Source organism: Hemitrygon akajei, chromosome 5, assembly GCF_048418815.1.
Source record: "Hemitrygon akajei chromosome 5, sHemAka1.3, whole genome shotgun sequence".
NCBI lineage: Eukaryota > Metazoa > Chordata > Chondrichthyes > Myliobatiformes > Dasyatidae > Hemitrygon > Hemitrygon akajei.
The window spans coordinates 53126516-53152395 of NC_133128.1; the positions used below are offsets into that span (position 1 = coordinate 53126516).

The 25880-nt window shown below is 41.0% G+C and overlaps 1 protein-coding gene and 1 long non-coding RNA gene across 3 annotated transcripts in view; one reads left to right on the plus strand and one right to left on the minus strand.

The window, feature by feature from the left end:
* Window positions 1–25880, plus strand: part of LOC140727801 (gamma-aminobutyric acid receptor subunit rho-3-like) — a 56466-nt gene that overhangs the window by 3374 nt on the left and 27212 nt on the right. The window contains exons 3-5 of one of the 2 annotated variants that reach the window (XM_073045574.1): window positions 2872–2999; window positions 15266–15344; window positions 17727–17833. In XM_073045574.1, the coding sequence (XP_072901675.1) occupies window positions 15271–15344; window positions 17727–17833 (181 nt within the window). In that variant the 5' untranslated portion in view covers window positions 2872–2999; window positions 15266–15270. Of the gene's footprint in view, window positions 1–2871; window positions 3000–14777; window positions 15345–17726; window positions 17834–25880 lie in introns of those variants that run through there. The other variant, XM_073045573.1, reaches the window with a different exon arrangement.
* On the minus strand, window positions 781–17201 carry LOC140727805 (uncharacterized). The gene is made up of 2 exons (XR_012098930.1): window positions 17038–17201; window positions 781–4089 (listed from the first exon to the last, which is right to left on the minus strand). It is a non-coding gene; the product is annotated as an uncharacterized lncRNA (long non-coding RNA).

The following is a 25880-nucleotide window of genomic DNA, read 5'->3' on the forward strand; positions in this document are numbered from 1 at the left end:
GTGGATATCAGTGGAATATTACCTGAACATCATTGGAACCTCGGGCCTTTTGCTGAGTGCTCTTCACCAGTCCTTTCCTTCCTCTCCATCAGCTTTCCCTGCTCACCATCTTCCTTCCCATTCCCAAACATGCTGCATCCTAAGGCCAATAGTAACAAAAATTTCCCATGTCCAAGAGCTAAAGGCTGTGGCGGGGCAAAATTCTTGCTCCTGTCATGCTTTATTAACTTCGAAAGTGGCTGTAGGCCACTGTGACAAACCTTTACTTTTACTTTTCAGTATTATCTCTTACCATTTATCATAATTTCATCTTGTTGGAACTAAATAAAAACTAATGGGGACAAATGAGATTATGACAAATAGAGATACAATTGGAAAATAAAAGTCAAGGTAATTTTAAGGAATTTTAAGAAAAAGTGAATAATATTGAAAAAATGAAGTATCAGTATAAAATAATTTGTTCAATATCAGGTAGAATTTTTAAGAGGAGAGAAATATCTGTTGGAGATAAATGGAAAATCCATATTGAAATCTGCATGTGAGAAGGTCATTGCAGAGGTTGGAAACACATGCAGTTCTGGGCATGGGCAGGGCTGGTGGGGGGAGAAGGACAGGAAGTTACAGAGTATTCATGTTTCATAGAATTTTACAGTAAAGAAGCAGGCTATTTGGTCTAAAATGAAAATAAAATTGCTGGAAATGCTTAGCCATTTTGTCAGAATCAGTGAAGGCAGACATACCTAACCTGTCAGGTTAATAACTTTTCTTCAGAGCTCCAGCATCTATAACATTTTGCTTTTATTGGAAGGCTCGTTTATCTTACAACATTCATCAGCTGCACTGATTATCTTCATAAGATTTGAAGAAGCACATGAATTTTGAAATACTCACATTTAGAATGTGGTGGGGCTCTCTCCAGTTTTTTTCTGCATAGAAATGTACTAACTGAACAGCATTCCAGTAAAAAGCTTCAATAATATATTTGATGTTATGATATTCAGCAACCTAACCAATGTGACAATATATTGCTGCCTGGGTGTATCCATTGTAAAGAACTTCCAGCTAGTTGGTGTGAAATGATGCAAACCATTCTGGATTCCTGTGAAACATGACAACTTCTGGGGTGAATACTTTTTATAGTCACTGTATTCTCTATTATTCATCTATAGAATTATGTCAAATTTTTAGATGACATGATGAATTTATACATTTACGCAAACTTCTAAGGAAGTTTGTCTGATGTCCAAATGTAGTAAAATTTTCCTGGAACAACCCCATGTTCCATCATTCCCACAATATCCAAAACTCAATCACTCTTCTTCTTGAACAGAAAATGTACCTTTATGTCTTTCTCAGGTAGAGAACTTCACAGATTCACTATTCTCTGAATGATGAAATGCCGTTTTTAGTTCAGTTCTGAATGGTGGACCTCTGTGGTTGAGTCTGTGAGCTCTGATTTCAGATAACCAGTCAGGTCCCTGAATCTACTCAGTCAACCTATTGGAATTCCACGGTGTCAAAAAGGATTGCCTCTCATTTTAAATTGAAGATAATGTAAGGCCAGTCTGCTTACTCTAATCTGATAGGACAACACCTCATCCCATCCAATCATCCCCCAGTGCTTCTGGTGCACTCCTTCTGTTCAAAATACATTCTTCCTTGGGTTCAACTTGGCTGAGAAGTCCCAATTATATTTCCAAATATGCTGATGATACCAAACTAGTTGACTATGGAACAGGATGCAAAGGGGGTTCAAGGGGATATGGATAAGCTTAATGATTGTCCAGAGCACAGGAGATGAAACATAATGGAATGTGATTCTTAGATATTCAGAAAGTCAAGCGATATGAGGTTGGTGCAGGAAAGTAAGAATGATCCATGATTTTATTGAATGATGAGGCAGGTATGCAAAGCCAAATTGTGGCTGGGCAGTCACTCTTTACAGAAGGACTGAGCTCGTGCAGCTGCTCTCCTTAAATTCTGACAGAGGGATGTTTTCAATATTCTGAGAATTATGTGATTTATTTTGGACTGTACTTTATATTGGTGTCCTTCAGTTTTTGGCGTTTTCTTTCTTGTTGCCAGCTGGTGGGTGGGCGATATGTTACTTTTTGTGGAGTTGGGGTTTGATGTTCTAGTTAGCGTTTTCCAGTGTGGTTGATATGTTAGTTTTCTGTGTGTGTGAGAAGGATTGGGGGTTCGATGTTATTGTTGCTTTTTCTGTGAGGGACAGAGTTTGGGGTTTTTGATAATATTGAATTAGAATTTGAAATATGCTTTGCAAATAATTAGGTGTTGTCTGTTTCCAACATTTTCTATTTTATGAGCCAGATTACTATGGTGTTTGGTGGACATATTAATAATGCAATACTTCATGTAACAAATGTTCTTGATTTCAATCTTCAAGGATAAGAACACGTCTACAAAGACTGTGCTCTTGGCCCCTCAGCTGCAGTGAGACACAGAAAGCATTGCAAGACATTTAAAAAGGACATAAAGTGGAAATCATGAAGCCTTAGGTGTAAGGAATTGTAGAGGAGGCTTGGTCCAAATGCAAAGTAGTGGATACGATTTAGCGGTGAGCAGTAATCTTACTACTAAACTGTGAAATAACAAGATATGAGGGGGCACAAAACAAGAGAGAACAGATACCTAACACAACAAGGCAACAAGGTAGCTGAAGGCTAGGAACAAATGGTTGAGGCTGGCTGGTTTTTATGTGTGAACAAAGGTCTGTGGATGAGAGCTGGGTTTAAATAGGCTGCAGGTGATGCGTTGGATGCGAGCCGCAGGTAACTCCTGTTACCTAGGTGATGGCTGGGAGGTGCCGGCCTGTGCATGTCTGACAGGAACCCGCCCTCTCCCCCACAGGTGGCACCCGACAGCCCTGGAGAATCTGGATGAGTCCGGCTGAACTCCTCGATGAGCGAAGGATCCGAGATGGAACGGAATAGCGACTAAGACTTCTCCTCTGGGCTGGACCCTTCCCAGTTGACCAGGTAATGCACACCCCACCCATGACAATGTGAATCCACAACTGGCAAACCCTGCACACTGGACCACCTTCCACCATCCTTGGCTCTGGAGGTAACAGGTTCAGGTGTGTTGAGGGTCCATGGACAATATGTAGGACATGTGGAAGGTAGGTACGATCCTGAGGGATGATGGCGGCTGGAGACGGTAAGTAACTGGGTTGATGCAATGGGTAACCTTAAAGGGACCAGTGAACTGGGGCAAGAGTTTGTGGGAGTTGGTGTGGAGGGGCATAACTCAGTGAGTTCAGCCTGACAAGGTCCCCAGGCCAGAATTGTCTGGCTGGGTGCTAACAACCATTAGCCTGGTGCCAGTAGGTACAGTTGGCAGGTAGGATGGCCCTCCATCCCCTCTTTCAAGCATTCTGGCATAGGCGAACCAGAGGTCTGGTGGATGGGGCCTCCACCATTGACTTCTCCATGGGGTACCATGGGGTTCGGTAGCCATGAAGAATTTTAAAGGGTGATATATCCATGGCCGAGGAGGTGTGTAAACTGTGGGACAGCTCAGCTCAGAGCAGATACTTATTCCAAGGACTCGAGGTGGCGAAGCATTCAGAAGCTTCTCCACTTGCTGATTGGCTCTTTCTGATTGACCATTGGTATGCAGATGATAGCCAGAGGACAAACTCTCTGAGGTGCGGAGGAGGGAGCAAAAGGCTCGCCAGAAGTTGGAGATGAATTGTGGGCTTTGGTCTGACACAATGTCCTGAGGGAAACCGTGGAGATGAATGACATGTTGACGTGTTTGACGATGTTAAACACTGTTAGGGGATGCCAATGAAGTGGGCCACCTTGGAGAACTGGTCTACCACTGTCATGATCACTGTGGCCCCATCGGAAAGTGGAAAACCCTTGATGAAATCCATAGTGATGTGGAACCATGAGGCCTTGAGTGACTCGTAGGGGCTGCAGGAGCCCAGAGGGATGCTATTTCGAGGAATTAGACTGGGCACATTGAGGGCAGGCAGCAACGAACTGATGTACATCTGCGATCATGGTGGGCCAGCAGAACCAGTATTGCAGAAATTCCAGAGTCTACCGTGCATCTAGATGGCTGGAGAAAGGTGAGAATATGTTAACACAGTTATCAGACATGTTGGTTTTGAAATTTTTTAATACAATAAAATATGGGTTGAAGGGCGACTTCCTGTTTCCTGGAAATTAGTAGTTGTTGTCCCTATATTGAAACCTCCGAAGAATCAATCAGATCCTTCCAGTTATAAATCTATTTCACTCACTGCATACATACGTATATAAGAATGGAATGAATGGTTATAGCAAGGCGTTCTTATTTTGTGGAAAGTCATAGAAAATTAGCTATATACTAATATGGACTTTGAAAAGAGAGAATGACCATGGATTTAGTGTTAAATTTGGAATCCGATATCTGTGAACCAAAAGTTAATCAAGATTCAGTGATACCAATATTCTTTGATGTAGAAAAAGCTTATGATATGTTATGGACACAGGGATTGATGCTTAAGCTGGAAAAGATGGGATTAGTTGGTAGAATGTTCAATGTGATTCAAGATTTTTTATGTGATAGAAAAATAGAAGTTAGGGAGGGAACAGCATTCCCTAAGGAATATGAGATAGATAACGGGAATCCTTAGGCGAGTCTGTGTAGCCCACTCCTTTTTAATATTATGACAAATGATATCATTTTCTTAAACGTTGGCATAGACATTTCCAAATCATTATATACTGATAATGGTGCAGTGTGGAAGAGAGGCAGGAATATAAATGATATCGTTAGGAAAATGCAGACAGCTATTAATGAAGTAGAGGAACGGGGATGTCGGTGGGGGGTTAAATTTTCAGTTGCAAGGACTTAAGTTATTTGTTTTTCTGAAAGAAAATCCATCCACAATTGATCTCAAGTTATATGGTACTGGTAAAGTTTCTAGGTACGTGGATAGGCACAAGGTCAACATGGAAGGTATATGTGAATAAAATTCTAGCTAAGTCTATAACAGCCCTTAATGTGGTCAGGTATTTAGTTGGGTGTGATTGGGGTGCAAATAGGTAGTCACTTAAACAGATGTATATTGCTTTAGTCAGTTCAGTCTTTGATTATGTTTCAGTCGCACCATCAGTCTTAAAACCCCTAGATAAAGTTCAAGCTCAAACATTGAAGTTATGTTGTGGTGCTATTGAAGCATCCCCAATTTCAGAATTTCAGGTAGAAATGGGTGAACTACCTTTACATCTCTGCAGGTTAGCAATGGTTTATTGGGTTAATGTAAGAGGTCATAAAGTTGGTTATCTAATATTGGCAACATTAGCAGAGTGTTGGGAGCACTATATCAATAAGGCCTTCATTTCTGAATGGATGGGAAATGAGTGGGCACAGAATCTTGGGTTGTTTAATGTGGATTATGATCTCAGTTTACCTCTTTCTGTCACCCTTCCATGGCTTTTCCCTTTTGCCTGAGGATTTGGGCCTTGAAGAAAAGGTCAAGATGAGGAGTCCATTTCACTGCCCGATTTATTGGCGGACAGCGGGGAAGCTGCATGGCTTCAGTCGTGGCGAGGACTAGCCCTCGAGCCACAGTGTTACTGGTTTACAGACGCTCAGGAGAGAAGTGTCGGAGTTGGTGTGCTCCACAGTAGTGCCGGGGATTGGGATGGGGACGGGGTGGGTGGTGGTGGTGGTGTGATGTGGTGTCCAAGCTGGAGTTGGTGCTGCCCCCCAGTGTTTACTCGGCAGAAGACACTCAGTATTGTTCAGCAATGTACTGAATGAAAGGCAGATACAATGGATTCTTACATATCTACACAGATAGTTCAGTGACAGGTTGTACAAGTGTTTCTGTTTATGTTCCAAAGTTTCAGGTGACTATAAAGAAAAGGTTATCAAAATATCAGTATTCACATCTGAAAAGTTTGCTATTATTTTAACCTTGGAATGGGTTGAAGAAGTATGCCCTGGTTTTGTACTTCGGTGCTCTCATTCATTCTCAGTCTTGACATCTATTAAAACAGGTGCTTCAAATTCCAGCCAAGAAATTACTTGAAATTACAGATATAAACATAGTGGTGCCTTTGCATAAAGAGGAGATGAAAGCCATAATTAAAAAGTGAATTCAATCATTTTGGCAACAAAGTTGGGATAAAGAAAGGATGGCATTTATATAAAATTCAGAGGATGGTAGGTATTGAACTGGGAGATGGGGATAAAAGAAGAAGTTATATTACACTTTTACATATTGGACATACCAGGCTAACTCCTTGTTCAGAATTACTGCAATATGCACGATACTGGCATCTGCAGGGAGTGCACTTCTCAAGAAATGGTGCAGCACATATTTTGTTTGAAAGCCATTCCTATGAGGTGCAAAGGAAACATCTGATTGCTAAATTGAAATCTTTGGGACAAACACAGTTTAACACAGAAAGTTTGTTAGGATATCACTGCCATCGTAATGTACATAAGTGTGTATTTGACTATGAAAAGCACTGATGTTAGTGGAGTGTTTGTAGGTGTGTGGGTATTTAGTGGGCATAGTTCCTGCCTCTTTGCTCCACACTCCAACTCAGTAGGTGACAGTAAGTGCACCTTATGTTGGTCTGCCAACGGCCATTAAACATTGCAGGAAGGAGCTTGATAACTGGATAACTGGACAAAAAAGAAATCTCTTTTTCCTCAGGTTGGCAGACCATGACCAGTTGGGTACTGCAGTGATGGGCACAATCTACACAGCTGGTTGAAGGGGCCAAATACTGATGAATCAAAAATTGGGAATTGGGTGGGATTGTGAGCAGGGAGGAGATTGTGAATATACTTCAAATGAGTTGGAGAGACTATGACAGATGGAAAGTCACGCCATTAATGCATAAAAAAAGCAAAAGAGTGTTTAGGAACCCAAAGTTTAAAATGAGCAAGCGATTAGGAAGATGGTCCTTATTATGAGTTCTAAAATAAAGATGCTGTACTCTAATTATTTAGGGCCCTGATGGGTTCAGTTTTTGTCTCCTTACTTGAAGAAAGGATGTACTCAAATGGACCAGGTGCAAGAAAGATTTACTAGATACATTCCTGCAATAGTGGGTTTGGTGCAAAAGGAGAGATTCAGAGGTTTAGATTTGTACTGTCTTGAATTTAGACAGCAGGGAAGCTGCAAGAAGTGTCATCACATTAAAATTGATAGGGCAGGTGGAGGGAGGATGTTTCTCCTAGACGTAGAACCTAGAAACAAAGCATAGCTTCAGAATAATATCTAACCCATTTAGAACCGAAATAAGGACAAATTACCCCAAAGGTGGAGAATCTCTGGAATTCTCTACCTTTAATGGTCTGTGGTTCTCATTCAAAACCGAGGTTGATGGATTTCTGGATATTAAAGAAATCAAAGGATATTGCATCAGTGCAGAGAAGTGGAAGTACGATAATTTCTTTAAAAATGTCTTCAGAGTCAGAATCTGAATGGTTTATTATCAGACATGTTGTGAAATATGTTGTTTTGCAACAACAGTACCGTGCAATACATAAAAATTACAATAGGTTACAAAAAGAAATTGAAAATAAATAGTGCAAAAAGGAAGCAAAACAGTGAGGTAATTTTCATTGTTTCATGGACTGTTCAGAAATCTGATGGCAGATGGGATCTCTCTCAGTGTCACAAATACAAAGGAGCTGGTTGTGGACTACACGAGGAATGGAGACAGGCTAACCCCTATAGACATCAATGGATCTGGGGCTGAGAGGGTGAACAGCTTTAAGTTCCTCGCATGCACATCACCAAGGATCTCACGTGGTCTGTACATACCGGCTGTGTGGTGAAAAAGCCATAACAGCGCCTTTTTCACCTCAGATGGGTGAAGAAGTTTGGCATGGCCCCTCAAATTCTAAGAACTTTATAGGGACACAATTGAGAGCATTCTGACTGGCTGTACACTGCCTGGTATGGGAACTGTACTTCCCTCAATCGCAGGACTCTGCCAAGAGTGGTGTGGATAGCTCAACACATCGGCAGATGTGAACTTCCCACTATTCAGGGCATTTACAAAGACAGGTGTGTAAAACAGGCCTGAAGGATCATTGGAGATCTGAGTCACCCTGACCACAAACTGTTCCAGCTGCTACCATCCAGGAAACAGTACTGCAGCATAAAAGCCAGGACCAACAGGCTCCGGGACAGCTTCTTCCACCAGGCCATCAGACTGATTAATTCATGTTGATATAATTGTATTTCTATGTTATATTGATTGTCCTGTTGTACATTCTATTTATTATAAGTTACCATAAATTGCACAGTGCTCACTTAGATGGAGACGTAACCTAAAGATTTTTACTCCTGATGTGTATGAAGGACGTAAGTAATAAAGTCAACCCAAGAAGCTGTTCCTAAAATGGTGACTTTACTTCTTCAGACTCTTTTACCTCCACCCTGATGTTCGTAAAGGGAAGGCTGCACATCCTAAATGGTAAGGGTCCTTAATGATGGACACTTCCTTCTTGAGGCATCACTCTTTGACGCTGTTCCTGTTGGTGAGGAGCCTAGTTCCCATGCTGGAGTTGGCTGAGTCTATAACCCTTTGCAGTATTTTCCGATTCTGTGCACTGGAGCCCCCCATACCAGGCGGTGATGCAACCAATCAAAAGGCTCTTTACAGTATATCTGTAGAAATCTGCTAGTCTTTGGTGACTTATGAAATCTCCTCAAACAAATAATGTTAGAGTAGGTTCCAAAGGCTAGATTCTGATTTATTATGATGTTGGATGGTGAAGACGATCAGCTGAACCAGTCATCCTTCAAAAGCTACTTCATGTGCAACTTTGCACATGTGCATATACTTTTCATGATGTCATATTAAATGTTCAGATTTGAAGATGCTGCAAGCATGCAGGTTTGCAGGCTACATAAAGGTGTTAACACAAAGGTCTATTGTTTTCACACTTAGAGGTTTAAGCAAGTTACTCTGATAGTTCAAAATAGTTCTGAAGAGGACTCAGGCTGAATGATGTAAGTACGATTGTTTAAATATGGTTTGTGAAATCTACATTAATAATGCTGACATTTTAATTATTTGTATATGGGAAATTACAAAGGACAGGTAGTTATGTTTGTAAATAAATGCCTGTAAAGCATTTAAAATGTCAACTGTATTATGCCAAGGTACATACAAATCAGTTGTCATCAAAGACATATTTTATCACTGCTCATTTTTTAAAATGAATTTATGCCTTTTAAGAGATGTTTGGATAGGTACATGGAGCTTAGAAAAATAGAGGGCTATGGGTAAGCCTAGTAATTTCTAAGGTAGGGACATGTTCGGCACAACTTTGTGGGCCTGTGCTGTAGGTTTTCTATGTTTCCATGTTTCTATATCAGAGAGATTACAAATAAACAGCACCCTGAATGAACCTGCTGTAAACCTCCTTCCAGGAAAAGTTTTAATTCACAGATGAGTGAATGCTCTGTAGATCTGGAAAATGTCAGGCTATCTACAGAGCCACTAATAAGGCTTAGGTGGGTAAATATGAGATTGTTAATATTTTTAATCCACATTTTAATTACTACTTACCAACATGGAAACAGCAAGCGTTATGAGTAACAGTATGTGTTCCATCAGAAAATTAAAAGAGGACATACAATAGTGTGCTTAGATTTCAAGTGAAATCAGATTATATGGAAGCAGAAATCACAAGTAATTCTGTTTAATGACCCAGCAAAACCTACACTAAATAGCTGTGCCCATGAAGGAATTCTTATTGACTTAGCCTTCTACAAAAATCTATGATATTCTAATTTGCTGAGAAGGAATTCTTGATGCATTGAAGAAAGGTCCTGAGTAATATCCTAAGCGATGTGCAGCTTGCAACTTAACAAATTTTAAATTACTTGAAATAGAAAAGATGCATAGAAAGTTAATTAATGCACCAAATTTGTTTAAAAACTGCATTCATGTCTATTATCAGGCACTTGCCTTTAACGTGAAAGACAAACATTGGCTTTGCTGGAAAAAAAATAGATAATTCTGGAAATAACTGATCTGAAATGTTAACCTGTTTCTCTTTTCATAATGGGTGCTCGAGATGCTGACATTTTACATTCCTGTTAAAATATAAACTCATATGATTCCACCACATAAAGTCATACAGCATTTTAGGAGGCATTTTGTTCCAGATGTCTATTCCCAGTTCTTTGGCAAAACTATTCACTCTCCTTCTACCACTGCTGCCTTACAGACCCACATTTCTTTTTATTTAAAACACATCTGGATTTGTTTTTTAAATCTCCTTGGAATCAGATCACAAAACGTGTAAACTCCTGTGCATACACCGCCCACTTATTACAACAAAAAGGAGGCCACTCGATCCATCAGGGCTTGCAGCAGAGCCTTATTTCCCTTCTTACGAAGATGCTACACAGAAGTCTAATCTTTTTCATTCGCGCCCATTAATTCCCCTGTGATTCCTTAGTCATTTACTTCACGCTAGATGGAATTTACAATGACCATTTCACTCATTAGTACACCTTTGAGGTGTAAGAACCACCTCGAACACCTGGTAATACCTCCAGTGACATGGAGAAGATGAAACAAAGGAAATTCTGGAGATGTTCGAAATACTGAGCGACACACACAAAATGCTGTTAGAATTCAGCAGGTCAGGCAGAATCTATGGAAAGGAATAGACAGTTGTTTCAGGCTGAGACCCTTCATCAGGACCGAAAAGGAAGGGGGAGGTACCAGAATAAGAAGGTAGGGGGAGGGGAAGGAGTACAAGCTAAAAGGTGATAGGTGAAGCCAGGTGGATGGGGGAGGAAGGAATGAAGTGAGGAACTGGAAGATATAGGTGGAAAGGGTAAAAGAAGAAGGGATCTGATAGGAGGGGAGAGTAGACCATGAGGGAAAGGAAAGGAAGAGGGGCACGAGGGGTAGGTGATAGACAGGAGAGGAGAAGAGTAGTGATAAGGAAGGAGCAATAGTGAGAACTGGAAGAAGGGGAAGAGAGAGGGGGGAAAATCAGAATCAGAACCAGGTTTATTGTCACCGGCATCTATCGTGAGATTTGTTAGCTTAGCAGCAGCAGTTCAATGCAATACATAATATAGAAGGAAAATAAATATATACATAAATAAACAAATCACAGTATATGTATATTGAATAGATTAAAATCGTGCAAAAACAGAAATAATATATATAAAAACAGTGAGGTGGTGTTCAAGGGTTCAATGTCCATTTAGGAACCAGATGGCAGAGGGGAAGAAGCTGTTCCTGAATCGCTGAGTGTGTGCCTTCAGGCTTCTGTACCTCCTACCTGATGGTAACAGTGAGAAAAGGGCATGCCCTGGGTGCTGGGGGACCTTAATAATGGACGCTGCCTTTCTGAGACACTGCTCCCTGAAGATATCCAGGGTACTTTGTAGGCTAGTACCCAAGATGAAGCCAACCAAATTTATGACCCTCTGCAGGTTCTTTTAGTCCTGTGCAGTAGCCCCGCCCCCATACCAGACAGTGATGCAACCTGTAGTTTTTGAGTGTTTTTGTTGACATACCATATCTCTTCAAACTCCTAATGAAGTATAGCCACTGTCTTGCCTTCTTTATAACTGCATTGATATATTGTGACCAGGTTAGATCCTCAGAGATCTTGACACGCATGAACATGAAGCTGCTCACTCTCTCCACTTCTGATCCCTCTTAAGAGGATTGGTATGAGTTCCTTCGTCTTACCCTTCCTGATGTCCACAATGAGCTCTTTCACCTTACTGACATTGAGTGTCAGCTTGTTGCTGCGACATCACTGTACTGGTTGGTATATCTTGCTCCTGTACACCCTCTCGTCTCCATCTGAGATTCTACCAACAATGGTTGTATCATCAGCAAATTTATAGATGGTATTTGAGCTATGCCTAGCCACACAGTCATGGGTATAGACAGTGAAGCACACACCACTGAGGTGCATCAGTGTTGATCATCAGCGAGGAGGAGATATTGGTCTTCTAGTTAGGAAGTTGAGGATCCAATTGCAGAGGGATGTACAGAGGCCCAGGTTGTGTAACTTGGGAATGATGGTGTTAAATGCTGAGCTATGGTCAATGAACAACATCCTGACTTTTCCGGACTCTGAAATCACCAGACTTTAGAAATATCAATGTTCATGCTATCAGGTTGGAAGCTACCCAGACGGAATTCCTTTTAGATTCTTCTGACTTCTCCAACAGGCACCTGCATAGGCCCCAGCTATGCCTGCATTTTCCTTGGCTACATGGATCAGTCCATGTTCCAAGCCTTCACTGGTTCATTGGTAATGCTCTTCATCTCTTTGTGTTACATTGATGGCTGCATTGGTGCTGCTTTATGCACTCATGCTGAGCTTGTCAATTTCATCAACTTGTCTTCCAACTTCTACCCTGCCCTTAAGTTCACTTGGTCCATTTCTGACACCTCTCTTCCTTTTCTTGATCTCTCTGTCTCTATCTCTAGGGGCAAACTGTTCATTGATACCCTTTGTAAAACTACTGACTCTCACAGCTAACTATATGTGTGTTCCTCTTCCTACCATGTCACCTGTAAAAATGCCTTTCTCTTTTTTAAGTTCCTTCATCTCCACCTCACCTGTTGTCAAGATGAGGGTTTCCTTTCCAGGACATCGGAGATGTCCTCTTTCTTCAAAGAATAGGGGTTCTCTTCCTCCACCAATGATGCTGCCCTCACTGACATCTCCTCCATTTCCCAGGCATCTACCCTCACCCCATCTTCCCGCTGCCTTAACAAGGATAGAGTTCCTCTTGTCCTTACCTACCACTGCATCCAGCACATCATTCTCTGAAACTTACACCATCATCAAAGGAATCATACCAGCAAACACATTTTCCCTCCCCCCACTCTCTGCTTTCCACAGGGCTTGCTCTCTCCACGATCCCCTTGACAATTTATCTCTTGCCACTAATCTCACACCTGGTGCTTATCCCTGCAAGTGTAAGAAGTGCTACAACTGCCCATTCACTTCCTCTGCTCCTTCATTCAGGGCCCCAAATAGTCCTTCCAGGAAATCTGGTGGAGTCATCCCCTGTACCTGGTGCTCCTGATGCGGTCCCCAGTGTAAAGGAATCTGATAGATTGGGCACCGGCTTTGTCGAGCACCTTCGCTCCATCTTCAGCAAGTAGAACTTCCCAGTGGCCATCCATTTTAATTCCAATCCCCACTCCCATTCTGACATGTTGCTTCATGGCCTCCTTTACTGCCAAGATGAGGCCACTCTCAAATTGGAGCAGCAACACCTCATATTCCATCTGGATAGCCTCCAACCTGATGGCATGAACATCAACTTCTCTACCTTTTAGTAATTTTCCCCCTCTTCCTTCCCTCTTCTTCCACTCCCCACTCTGGCTACTCTCTTAACCTCCTCTCCTCACCTGCCCCTAGTTCCCTTCTTCCTTCCCTTTCTCCCAAGGTCCATTCATCTCTCCTATCAGATTCCTTCTTCTTCAGCCCTTTAAATTTTCTACCTATCATCTCCCAGTTTCTCACTTCCAATCCCCTCCTCCACCCACCAGACTTCTAGCTTCTCCTCGTTCCCCTGCCTCCACCTACTCATTCTGGCTTCTTCCCTTTTCCTTTCCATCCTGATGGAGGGCCTTAGCCCGGACTGTTCACTGCTTATTTCTCTCCGTAGATTCTGCCTGAGCTGTTGGGTTCCTCCAGCATTTTGCATACGTTACTCTGGATTTCCAGCATCTGCAGAATCTCTTGTGTGTACGAGGAAAACTATACAGTACTTCAAAGCACTTTGGAACACCGATGCACGAAAGGCGACATTTAATATTCCGTCCTTTCTTTGATTAAATAATCCTATTTCTTTTTTTTATTTGTTTCCCTCTACTCACACACAGCTGAGCATTAAAAATCTACTTCTGTCCAGCATTTATATTTTATTTTATTCAATGCATCTCTCACAGATCCATTGCTGGTGTAGTCTTTTACCTCACCTTTTCATCTTACTGCTACCCTCTTGCCGTTCAGCAAGGCTTGCCCGCTCTGACTCGGTTTCCATTCGGAGCAGTTTGTTCAGAACCTCCCTGTTTTTTAAAGTTTAAATGTGCTGAGCACTCCAGTGGGCGATTTTGGGGAGAGAAGTGTTTACCCACAATAGTCAAGTGCGACTGCAGGATTCCGCTTCTAATGAGCACTTATTCTGGACTGAGGAATATTTCCTCCTCACCAAGCCACTGCGTGATAAGCTGATTATTAATTCTCATTTCCAAAGGATTGGGAAGATCTGCAGAATTAAATCAGTTTGTCCCAATTCCCTGTCGCATGGTGAAAGTTTACCTTTAGATAATGATGCCAGGCTTCTAGTTAACACCCTCCCAATCATCATGAGTAAATAAATTTTCCCAATTCTGAAGATTTCAAGGTCTTCTACATCCATGATTATTAGGAGCAATTGCCTCATTCCAGTTTTAGTCTCAGAGATTAGTACTGCCATAAATTTATTTACAGATCAATGTCAACATGACATTATTATGGATATAATAACACAATTTATATTGTTACATTTATAATTTTTTCTGATAACATCACAGGAATATTTGATAAGATATATAAATACACTAGTCCAGTAAATATTAAAATGAACTCTTCCCAATGAAATACTTGACTGAATAGTGGTTTTCTAAATGGGGAGGATCCATTTGATGGTTCTAATCATATTTGCAAGATCTTTCGTGTCCAAATTTTCCCAGCTAGGAGCACAGTGAGCTTTTCTAGCAACTCCTCTTCAGCTTCATCAGATTTCACTGTTACTGGACTCTTTTCGGCATCGTATTTGGATGACGATAAAGAGGATTAAAATGAATTAAGGTCATTCCTTTTCCCCTCATTTTCTGAAATGCATTTTGCATGCATTCATTTTCAGGAATAGCACCAGAGTCGGATTTTAAAATGACTATCGTCATACAAAAATGGTAAGCCTGAATCATAAAAAAGGCCGATTCCAGCCGGGCATCAGAACAGGTTAATCCTACAAGGGTAATTGATTTATCTTGTATTTTAAGAATAAATTTCCCTGCCGGACTAAAAGCAGATCCAGAATTGAAGAATAGAAAGCAAGAAGGGGAAATGTGCCCCATATTAAGACCGACTGATACACTTCTGATGGATCTGTCGTGCAGTCTGTTTACATTGACATGACGCCTTGGTTGTCTCTGAACAGAAACCTGTGCAGTAAAAGCTATGTTTATCTTTTGTGAGCTTATATTTTTCACTCTGCTGCCAGTTGCAATGGAGATTGGAAATGCCCGTCACACCAAGGAACAGCACCAGCAGCACACAGCTCAGGCAGTCGAGCGAGAAAGGTAAGTAGCCTTTTGTGAAAAGAAAATGCTGAAGTATTTGATTTCCCATTTTGGCTTTTTTTTTAAACATGAAAAAGGTCGTTATTCTTGGTTGCAATTATTTATTCAGTTTTGCAATTTGTTTTAGCAGAATGATTTGATTTTGTTTATTTTTGTCACAGTTGGTCCGCATATTCAGTTCTATGAAGACTGTCTTATGTAAACTGTTTACCTAGAAGCTCATTTCATTTACTTGGAATAGCAATTGAGGATAGCTTTCTGATGGGGTTGTTTTATTTTCTCTTATATAACTGTCTTCATCATTCTGAACAAGTATCTTGAAGGATGCCTCTCCAGCATGGCACTTTACTACCTAACTCTGAACAATACGTGTCCATCATTAACTCTGAATCTTGCCAATCTGGTCTCCATCCTGTTCACTGAAGTGTACCCCAGCTGAATTGCAGTGCTTTAGATCATCAATCTCATTGACCTACAACTTGACTCAATGTCTACATATTCCATCGTTCTTTCATGAGACAACTCTAAGGTAAATCTTCCAAAATAAAGATGGAAGAAACGTGTGCACAGTTTTCTTCAAGAACAGTCAACTCCATGGACTAGAAATAATGGAAAGACCAACAGTCCTTTATTTTATTACCTGTCATTAATACAATTGGCTCAGTAACTTCAGCTCAAATGTAGAATTATTTTGCCAGAGTGGCTTAACCAGATATCCCAAACCACCTTTAGGTCCATGAGAGACAAGGGCATTGAAAAGCACAGAACGGCATAGTGTTACATTAACTATGTAATAGATAACTACTAAACTTTGAGTTTTGCCCAAGGGGTCTTAAGGGAGCCTACAAAAATGTATGTCTTAATTACTTCATTGCAAGCTTCATGTAGAACATATATAGAACAGTACAGCACAGTACAGGCCCCTCAGCCTATAATGTTGTGCTGACCTACTATAAGATCAACTTAACTCTTCTCTCACACATAACCCTCTCTAAAACTTCCAAATTCTTCCAATAATGAGCTGACCAGAACTGAACACAATACTTCAAGTGTGGTCTAACTTGAATTTTATAGAGCTGCAAAATTACCTCATGGCTCCTGACTAATGAAGCCCAACACTCCATACTTCTTCTCAACCACGCTTTCAACTTGCACGACAACTTTGAGGGATCAATGAATATGGACCCCAAGATCCTTCTGTTCCCCCTTACTATTAAGAATTGTACCATTAACCTCGTACTCTTCCTTTAACTTTGCCCTTCCAAAATGCATCACTTCACACTTTTCTGGATTGAACTCCATCTGTTTCTTCTCAGCCCAGCTCTGCATCCTACAAAAACCTATGACAACCTTTTACACTATCCACGACACCATCAACCTCTATGTCACCTGCAATACCCTCAGATTTTAAATATAAATGGATAATTAAAAAGGTAAAACATAGAAGTGCTTCTGTTTTTTTGTCTCTTAACCCTTTTAATCAAATCTTTCTTTCTCCCAATTTTACAGGGTTAACAATTCTGATTCACTTTCTGGTTTAGACTGTTCGGTATTTATTTGTCTTCTTAAAGAGACCACAGTTGCTTGCTCTTTTCATTCAGGTCAGAGAATCACAGAGTTATATAACACATATGTAGACACTTTGCCCAACTTGTTGAATCTGACTAAGGTACTTCACTGAGTTAGCACTTACCTCTCATCTCCTTGATGCACCATCAATAACTCTCTGAGACGTGAGGCGAGGTATAGGCTTTTATTGACTGGAAGAAAGAACAAGCAGCAATTGACCACCATACTACATCCTGGAGACTGAGGGCAGGGCTCAGGCCCCAATCGCCTTTATACCGGGGTCAGTGGGAGGAGCCACGGTCAGTGGGAGGAGCCACAGGTGCAGTCAGCGGGGGGGGGGGGGGGGGGCGTGTCCAGACAGGTATATGTAGTTCACCACACTCCTTAACCTTCCTTATCCATGTACCTGTGTCAAATGCTAATATCATGTGAATGTTTCATTAAGTTCCACGAGTGACCCTTTCATAATGATATTTTGCTCCTCGGAGAGCTATCAGTGAGAAATGTTTGCATAAACAAACTGCCTTCTGCATGTATGATAAGCTGAAGGAACAGTCAGCAAGGGATCTCAGCAGATTAAAGGTTTCATTTTCACTTGTTCCATCCTATTCTGTCAGTCTCAGTTATTAATATCACTTGCACACCCTGCAATCTTGGCCTTGTATTTGCAAGGATTATTTAAAATATTGGTGCTTTCTAATTATTTAAAAATCCATTTCTTTTATTATAATAACTGACATCCGAAGCTTCTGAATAGAGTTTGTTTTATATTTTATTCATAACATTGTAAAAACTTGTTTCACTTTCCTTCAGTCGACCAGAAAGCAAGAGATCAGATTCAACCAAAAGTCACTTAACGAAATCTGAACAACTCCTACGAATAGACGATCATGATTTTGCAATGAGACCCGGATTTGGAGGTAGGTTTATAAAAAAATAAATGAGACAAGGAAGTCTGCAGATGCTGGAAATCCAAAGCAACAGATGCAAAGTGCTGGAGGAACTCAGCCAAACCAGGCAGCATCCACGGAAAAGAGAAAACAGCCAATGTTTTGATCCGGATGAAGAGTCTCGGCCCAAAATGTCAACTGTTCACTCTTTTCCATAGATGCTGCCTGGCCTGCTGAGTTCCTCCAACATTTTGTGTGTGTTCCTTGTAAACATGGTTTACAGAATGTTAGGAGTGGCCGATGTAAATGGTAATTGTGAACTTCCCAGACATGAGATGAAAATGACCGGATTTGGGGAAAATGGTTTATCATTGGAATACAATTTACAGAGCATGTTACAGCATTTGAAGGGTGGTTTAAACAAAAGAAACCTTTCGGTATTTGGACCCATTTGGGTCAGGTAGTTTTAAGTTCAAGTTCATTCAGACAATGGGAAAACATAAATCCAGGCCTTCCTTACAGTCTGTTACAAAAGTGGCTATAAGCACGGGGAACTGTATTGCCTCCCTTCCTGCCTACCCTATATACCTCAGAATTTAGATACAGCACTGAGTCATGTCATCTGCAGAAATTCTCTGATGACTCAGCAATAGTTGGATGTATTAGGGGAAGATGGGAAGATGAATACAGGGCCCTGGTGGAGGACTCTGTCAAATGGTGCAAGCTGAATCACCTGCAGCTCTAGACAAAGGAGATGGTGTTGGACTTTAGGAAGACTAAGCCTGCACAGCTCCCTGTTACAATTGATGGTGAGGACTTGGGTGTAGTGAGGTCCTACAAGTACCTGGGGGTGAATGTGGATGATAGACTTGAGTGAATCACCAGCACAAGAAGGGCCAAGGTCACCTCTACTTCCTGAGGAGACTGATGTCCTTTGGAATATTTAGGCCTCTCCTTTACATGTTCTACTAGTCTGTTGCCGCCAGTACAATCTTCTATGTGGTGGTGTGATGCAATGGCATCAACACAGGTGAAGCCAACAGGCTCAATAAACATATTAGAGAAGTTGTCTCTGTTATAGGAGTCAAACAGGACACACTGGAGGCTGTGGTAGAACTAAGGACCTTATGGAAACTCCTGGCAATTTTGCATGCCACCTTTGCTAAACAGAGGAGCATTTTCAGTACTAGACTAAGATAGACAATAGACAATAGGTGCAGAAGTAGACCATTCGGCCCTTCGAGCCTGCACCGCCATTCTGAGATCATGGCTGATCATCTACTATCAATACCCGGTTCCTGCCTTGTCCCCATATCCCTTGATTCCCCTATCCATAAGATACCTATCTAGCTCCTTCTTGAAAGCATCCAGAGAATTGGCCTCCACTGCCTTCTGAGGCAGTGCATTCCAGACCTCCACAACTCTCTGGGAGAAGTTTTTCCTTAACTCTGTCCTAAATGACCTACCCCTTATTCTCAAACCATGCCCTCTGGTACTGGAATCTCCCAGCATCTGGAACATATTTCCTGCCTCTATCTTGTCCAATCCCTTAATAATCTTATATGTTGCAATCAGATCCCCTCTCAATCTCCTTAATTCCAGCATGTACAAGCCCAGTCTCTCTAACCTCTCTGCGTAAGACAGTCTGGACATCCCAGGAATTAACCTTGTGAATCTACGCTGCACTTCCTCTACAGCCAGGATGTCCTTCCTTAACCCTGTAGACCAAAACTGTACACAATACTCCAGGTGTGGTCTCAGTGCCCTGTACAAATGCAGAAGGATTTCCTTGCTCTTGTACTCAATTCCCTTTGTAATAAAGGCCAACATTCCATTAGCCTTCTTCACTGCCTTCTGCACTTGCTCATTCACCTTTAGTGAACAAGGACTCCTAGATCTCTTTGTATTTCTCCCTTACCTAACTCTACACCATTCAGATAATAATCTGATTTCCTGTTCTTACTCCCGAAGTGGATAACCTCACACTTATTCACATTAAACATCATCTGCCAAGTATCTGCCCACTCACTCAGCCTATCCAAGTCACCCTGAATTCTCCTAACATCCTCATCACATGTCACACTGCCACCCAGCTTAGTATCATCAGCAAACTTGCTTATGTTATTCTCAATGCCTTCATCTAAATCGTTGACATAAATTGTAAACAGCTGTGGTCCCAATACCAAGCCCTGTGGCACTCCACTAGTCACCACCTGCCATTCCGAGAAACACCCATTCACCGCTACCCTTTGCTTTCTATCTGCCAACCAGTTTTCTATCCATGTCAATACCTTCCCCCCAATGCCATGAGCTCTGATTTTACCCACCAATCTCCTATGTGGGACCTTATCAAATGCCTTCTGAAAATCGAGGTACACTACATCCACTGGATCTCCCTTGTCTAACTTCCTGGTTACACCCTCGAAAAACTCCAATAGATTAGTCAAGCATGATTTGCCCTTGGTAAATCCATGCTGGCTCGGCCCAATCCTATCACTGCTAATAAGCCACTATTTCATCTTTAATAATGGACTCTAGATAACTCCAAAGAGTGCTATATGAGGTCATTTTTACCCTTGGCTATTAGGCTCTATAATGAGTCAACCTATAGCCAGGGAAGTGATGACCTCCCTTCTGTTAGACTGTTTGAGAACCATAGAACCATAGAAGATTACAGCACAGAAACAGGCCTTTTGACCCTTTTTGGCTGTGCCGAACCACTTTTCTGCCTAGTCCCACCGACCTGCACCTGGACCATATCCCTCCATACACCTTTCATCCATGTACCTGTCCAAGTTTTTCTTAAATGTTAAAAGTGAGCCCGCATTTACCACTTCATCTGGCAGCTCATTCCACACTCCCACCACTCTCTGTGTGAAGCCCCCCCAATGTTCCCTTTAAACTTTCCCCCCTTCACCCTTAACCCATGTCCTCTTTTTTTTCTCCCCTGGCCTCAGTGGAAAAAGCCTGCTTGTATTCACTGTATCTATACCCATCATAATTTTATATACTTCTATCAAATCTTCCCTCATTCTTCTACGCTCCAGGAAATAAAGTCGTAACCTATTCAACCTTTCTCTGTAATTCAGTTTCTCAAGTCCCGGCAACATCCTTGTAAACCTTCTCTGCACTCTTTCAACCTTATTAATACCCTTCCTGTAATTCGGTGACCAAAACTGCACACAATACTCCAAATCTGGCCTCACCAATGCCTTATAAACCTCACCATAACATTCCAACTCTTATACTCAATACTTTGATTTATAAAGGCCAATGTACCAAAAGCTCTATTTACTACCCATGTACCTGTGATGCCACTTTTAGGGAATTTTGTATTCCTAGATCCCTCTGTTCTACTGCACTCCTCAGTGCCCTACCATTTACCTTGTGTGTTCTACCTTGGTTTTTCCTTCCAAAGTGCAATACCTGACACTTATCTGTATTAAACTCCATCTGCCATTTTTCAGCCCATTTTTCCAGCTGGTCCAGATCCCTCTGCAAGCTTTGAAAACCCTCCTCACTGTCCACCACACCTCCAATCTTTGTATCATCAGCAAATTTGCTGATCCAATTTACCACATTATCATCCAAATCATTGATATAGATGACAAGTAACAATGGACCCAGCACTGATCCCTGTGGCACACCAATATTCACAGCAAGTTACTTATTAGATTAGATTGTGAGGACACTCAGTCCTAGTTTATTGTCATTTAGTAATGCATGCATTAAGAAATGATTCAATGTTCCTCCAGTATGATATCACAAAAACACAAGACAGACCAAGACTAACTTACAAAAACCACATAATTATAACATATAGTTACAACAGTGCAAAGCAATGCCGTAATTTGATAAGGGCAGACCATGGACACGGTAAAAGAAAGTCTCAAAGTCCTCGATAGCCCATCATCTCACGTAGATAGTAGAAGGAAGAAAAACTCTTCCTGCCGTGAATCTCCAGCGCCGCAAAGCTTCCCGATGCAGCCTCTGGAAGCATCCGACCACAGCCAACTCTGAGTCCGTCCGAAAAACTTCGAGCCTCCGACCAGCACTCCGACACCGAGCACCGAGCACCATCTCTGCTGAGTGCTTCGACCTTGGCCCCGGCCACCAAGCAACAGGCAAAGCCGAGGATTTGGGGCCTTCCTCTCTGGAGATTTCTCGATTGCACAGTAGCAGCGGCAGAGAAACAGGCATGTCAGAAGTTTCACCAGATGTTCCTCCGTGCTTCTCACGTCCGTCCCCATCAAATCAGGATTGTGCATGGCCCCTACTTACAGATAACAGATATTCATTCCTGGAGTGGCTGCGTGCACTGCCGTCGCGCCGCCATTTTCTCATAATAATATTTTTTTATTCCTTCTTACTTCTCTTATAATATTTGTATATCTATGTACTTGTAATGCTACTGTGACTCTGTAATTTCCTTTGGGATCAATAAAGTATCTAACTATCTAAGGAAGTACAGCACTGTTGGAAATGCTGTCTTTTAGATGAAATATTTAACAGTGATCCTGTTTGTTATTTTGCAGGGATTCCATATAACTATGCTGTATAAACAATAAACAATAGAATTATGACTGGTTTCCTTTAAGGAATACTGGTCATTTCATGTTATTTTATATGAAAGCATGGATGCAATAGACTGCGGTTTCCCATACTTTAACAGTGTTTACACTTCAAAAAGCACATTAAAATATTTTTCTTTGTAGAATTATAGAACAGAAAAGATTTTTAAAGAATATTGATATGAACTTTTCAATGCTATTATGTTATATTATATAATCCAATTCATAGTCTCTGATACTAAATGCAAATGCATTTTAGTTCTGATATAAATCGCAAAATGGTGCAAACTAAATTACTTATGTAAATTCAGACATATACAGTATACTCAAATGATGAAGAAAAATAGATACATTATAAATTATTTGGTTTTCTTCATTTCTCCAATTTTGTAAAATTACTTTTGAGCTCAATTCCATGAGACAAAGGAGCAGAATTAGGCCATTAGGCCCATCGCTCCAGCTCTGTCATTTCATCATGGCTGATCAATTTTTCTTCTCACCCAATTTCCTGCCTTCTCTCTGTATCCTTTCATGCACTGACCAATCAAGAATTCAACCTCTATCAACCTCTGCCTTAGATATCCATATAGCCTTGGCCTCCACAGCTGTCGATGGCAATGAATTCCACAGATTCACCACTCTCTGGCTAAAGAAATTCCTTCTCATCTCTGTTCCCAGGAAATTTCTCCCTAGTAAACTAACATCACATACTTCATGACCCCGACATCTAGAACTTCCACCACACTGCTAGTGTCTTCCACAGTGACGACTGATGCAAAATACTTATTCAGTTTGTTAGCCATTTCCTTGTCCCCATTAGTACCTCTTCAGCATCGTTTTCCAGCAGTCTGATATCTACTCTTGCCTCTTTCATATTCCATCTTTACCTTCTTATTGACTTTTTAAATTTCCTTCTGTCAGTATTTAAAAGCTTCCCAATCCTCTAACTAACCACTAAAATTTGCTCTATTATATACCCTCTCTTTGGTTTTTATGTTGGCTTTGACATCTTAATCATAAACCTTTTAAAAAAATATTATTTGCAAATTTAAGATTTGGAATTCCACTCTCTGTTAACATAGTGCTGATTCTATTTCCATTAATTATTAAGGGTTAATGTTTTAAGCACACCTTAGAGGCCTGAAATCTATTTTTTTAAATTATCAAAATAATACTGGAGCCATTAGCTTGACTTTGTAGGGGTTTCAGAGGTCTGCTTCTCAAACTTTTTAAATGTTCTCAATGCCTGAATTCAAAGAGCTCAAAGAATGGACAAAATGGGTTGAGTAGGCAAACTCATAGACTTATAGACTTGGAAGCTATACTAATGAAGAAAATTAGAGTTTTAGTTAAACTCTTATTGAGGTAAGTGATGATTACCATTCTGTATGCTTTGCCTCAAAGTACATTTGCTTGAGCACTTGACAAAATGGACAAACTTTTCAACTTCATAGGTTTCGAAACTAATTGGCATTGTGCAAAGTTTGAAAGGGTGATCTTCATTATAAACAAGTGCAAAATGGCATTAGCAGTGGTGACAAAGCTTTTCATTTGGCATCAGTGCATTCATTCCCATCCAACTTCAGAGCAAAATGTGACAGTCAGTTAAAGGAGAAAATTTCAAGGAAATTTTCATGGGCCATTAGCATGAGGATGAAGTTCTATGGATAGTCAAAGAAGAGTCTTTTGAGGATGAACTTAAAGGAAAGCTGGGAAGAGTTGCATGACCACATGACTAGCTCATGTGATAGACGACTGATCTTTTTAAGTATCTGTCCCACCATAAGTTGCCTATTAACCATAAGACTATGAAACTCTGTAGATCAGCAACATGGTGCATCATGTTCATGCAATGTCATCTACATGTAATATTTTTTTCTATTGCATATTAGTATAATGCTACTTGTATATTTTTCTAATATACAAGGAATAGTTGTTTCGGCTCAAGATCCTCCATTAGGGAGGTATAGGATTGATATCAGAGTAATATTTAGGTAAGGCTTCAAGAAATTCAAGCATCAATATTTACTGAGGAGAAGGACATGGAGGGTAGGGAGATCAGTCTGGATAGTATAATTTGCTTGGGCTTTTCGAGATAAAGGAGCAAGTGTTGGGACTCTTATAAAACATTAAGGAACATAGATCCCCAGGACCTCATGGGATAAATCTCAGGTTTTTTAAGAGAGGTAAGAAATGAGATTGCTGGGGCCTTGATTAATATTTCATGTCCTCCCCAGCCTAAGGCAAGATCCTTTAGGACTGGTGAGTAGCAAATGTTGATCCATTATTCAAGAAGGGAAATAGTGATAATCCTGGAAACTATAGACCAAAGAGTCTCTTGTCAGTGGTAGGATGTCATTGGAAAGCACTGGTAGGGACAGGATTTGTGAGCAATTGGGAAATCATTGCCTAATTAGGGACTGTCAACATGACTTTGTACAGGGATTCAGTTCTTTGAGGAGGTGTCAAAAGTCACATTTTAAAGTCTCCCTAGCAGGGACCGCTGCTCTTTGTGATATACATAAATGGTCTGGATGAAAGTGTAAATACCTGGGTTTGTAAATTTGCAGATTATACAAAGATTGGTGGTGTTGTGGGTGAAGTGTTCTACTTTGGGCAACCAAACGTGAAGTAATGATACAATGTCGATAGCAAGACCCTTAACAGATCTTGGGGTCTAAGTGCATACTGCCTGAAAGCGGCTATAGTGGTTGGAGTGGTAAAGAAGGCATATGGCATGCTTTCCTTTATTAGTCAACAAGCTGAACTCAAGAGAAAGAAATTTTAGGTTGCAACTTTGTAACACTGTAGTTAGGGCCAATCTGGATTGGTGCTGTTACGTACCCTGTAACTGGGTGTCAGACCAGCAGAGAAAGAAGAATCCGTTGGAGTCTGGTGGTACCAAACTAAAGGTGTTTATTAGTAAACTACACAATACAATATCAAAAATGCAAATATACATATAAAACAAGTTAGCAGTAATAAACCTAAAAGTGTGGGAATAATAATAATCAATAATAAACAAATAAACAAGCTCTATCGATGTCTAGGGGTAAATGAATTGTCATAGGAAAGTATAGAGTTCAGTTCATAAATGCTGATGTAGTTATGGTTGTTGTAGAGAGAGAGAGCGAGTGAGATGTAACAGCAACTGCTGCGGCAGGCAAACCTTTTGTGGCTTTCTTAATCCGTCGTATCATTGTGGTCATTCAGTTATGACCCCTCTGGTCTTCAGCTAGACCATTCTTCTACGGTGGACTCATCACTCTGGCATGAGTGGACACACACACAAGTCCCCACCGGCCCTGCTGTAACACTGTGAGTTTAACTGACCGATCTCCTGGTTTGGTCTCTGAAGCCCCCACCTTTCTGTGGGTTCCCAACACTCAGTCAGTGTCCACTGGTGTGTCTGAAGGGTGTCTCTCCAGACCTGTCTTTTATATCCCCACTCAAGGGGTCTCAGCTATCCATCAACTCTGAATGACTGTGTCCATCAAATCAGGCCA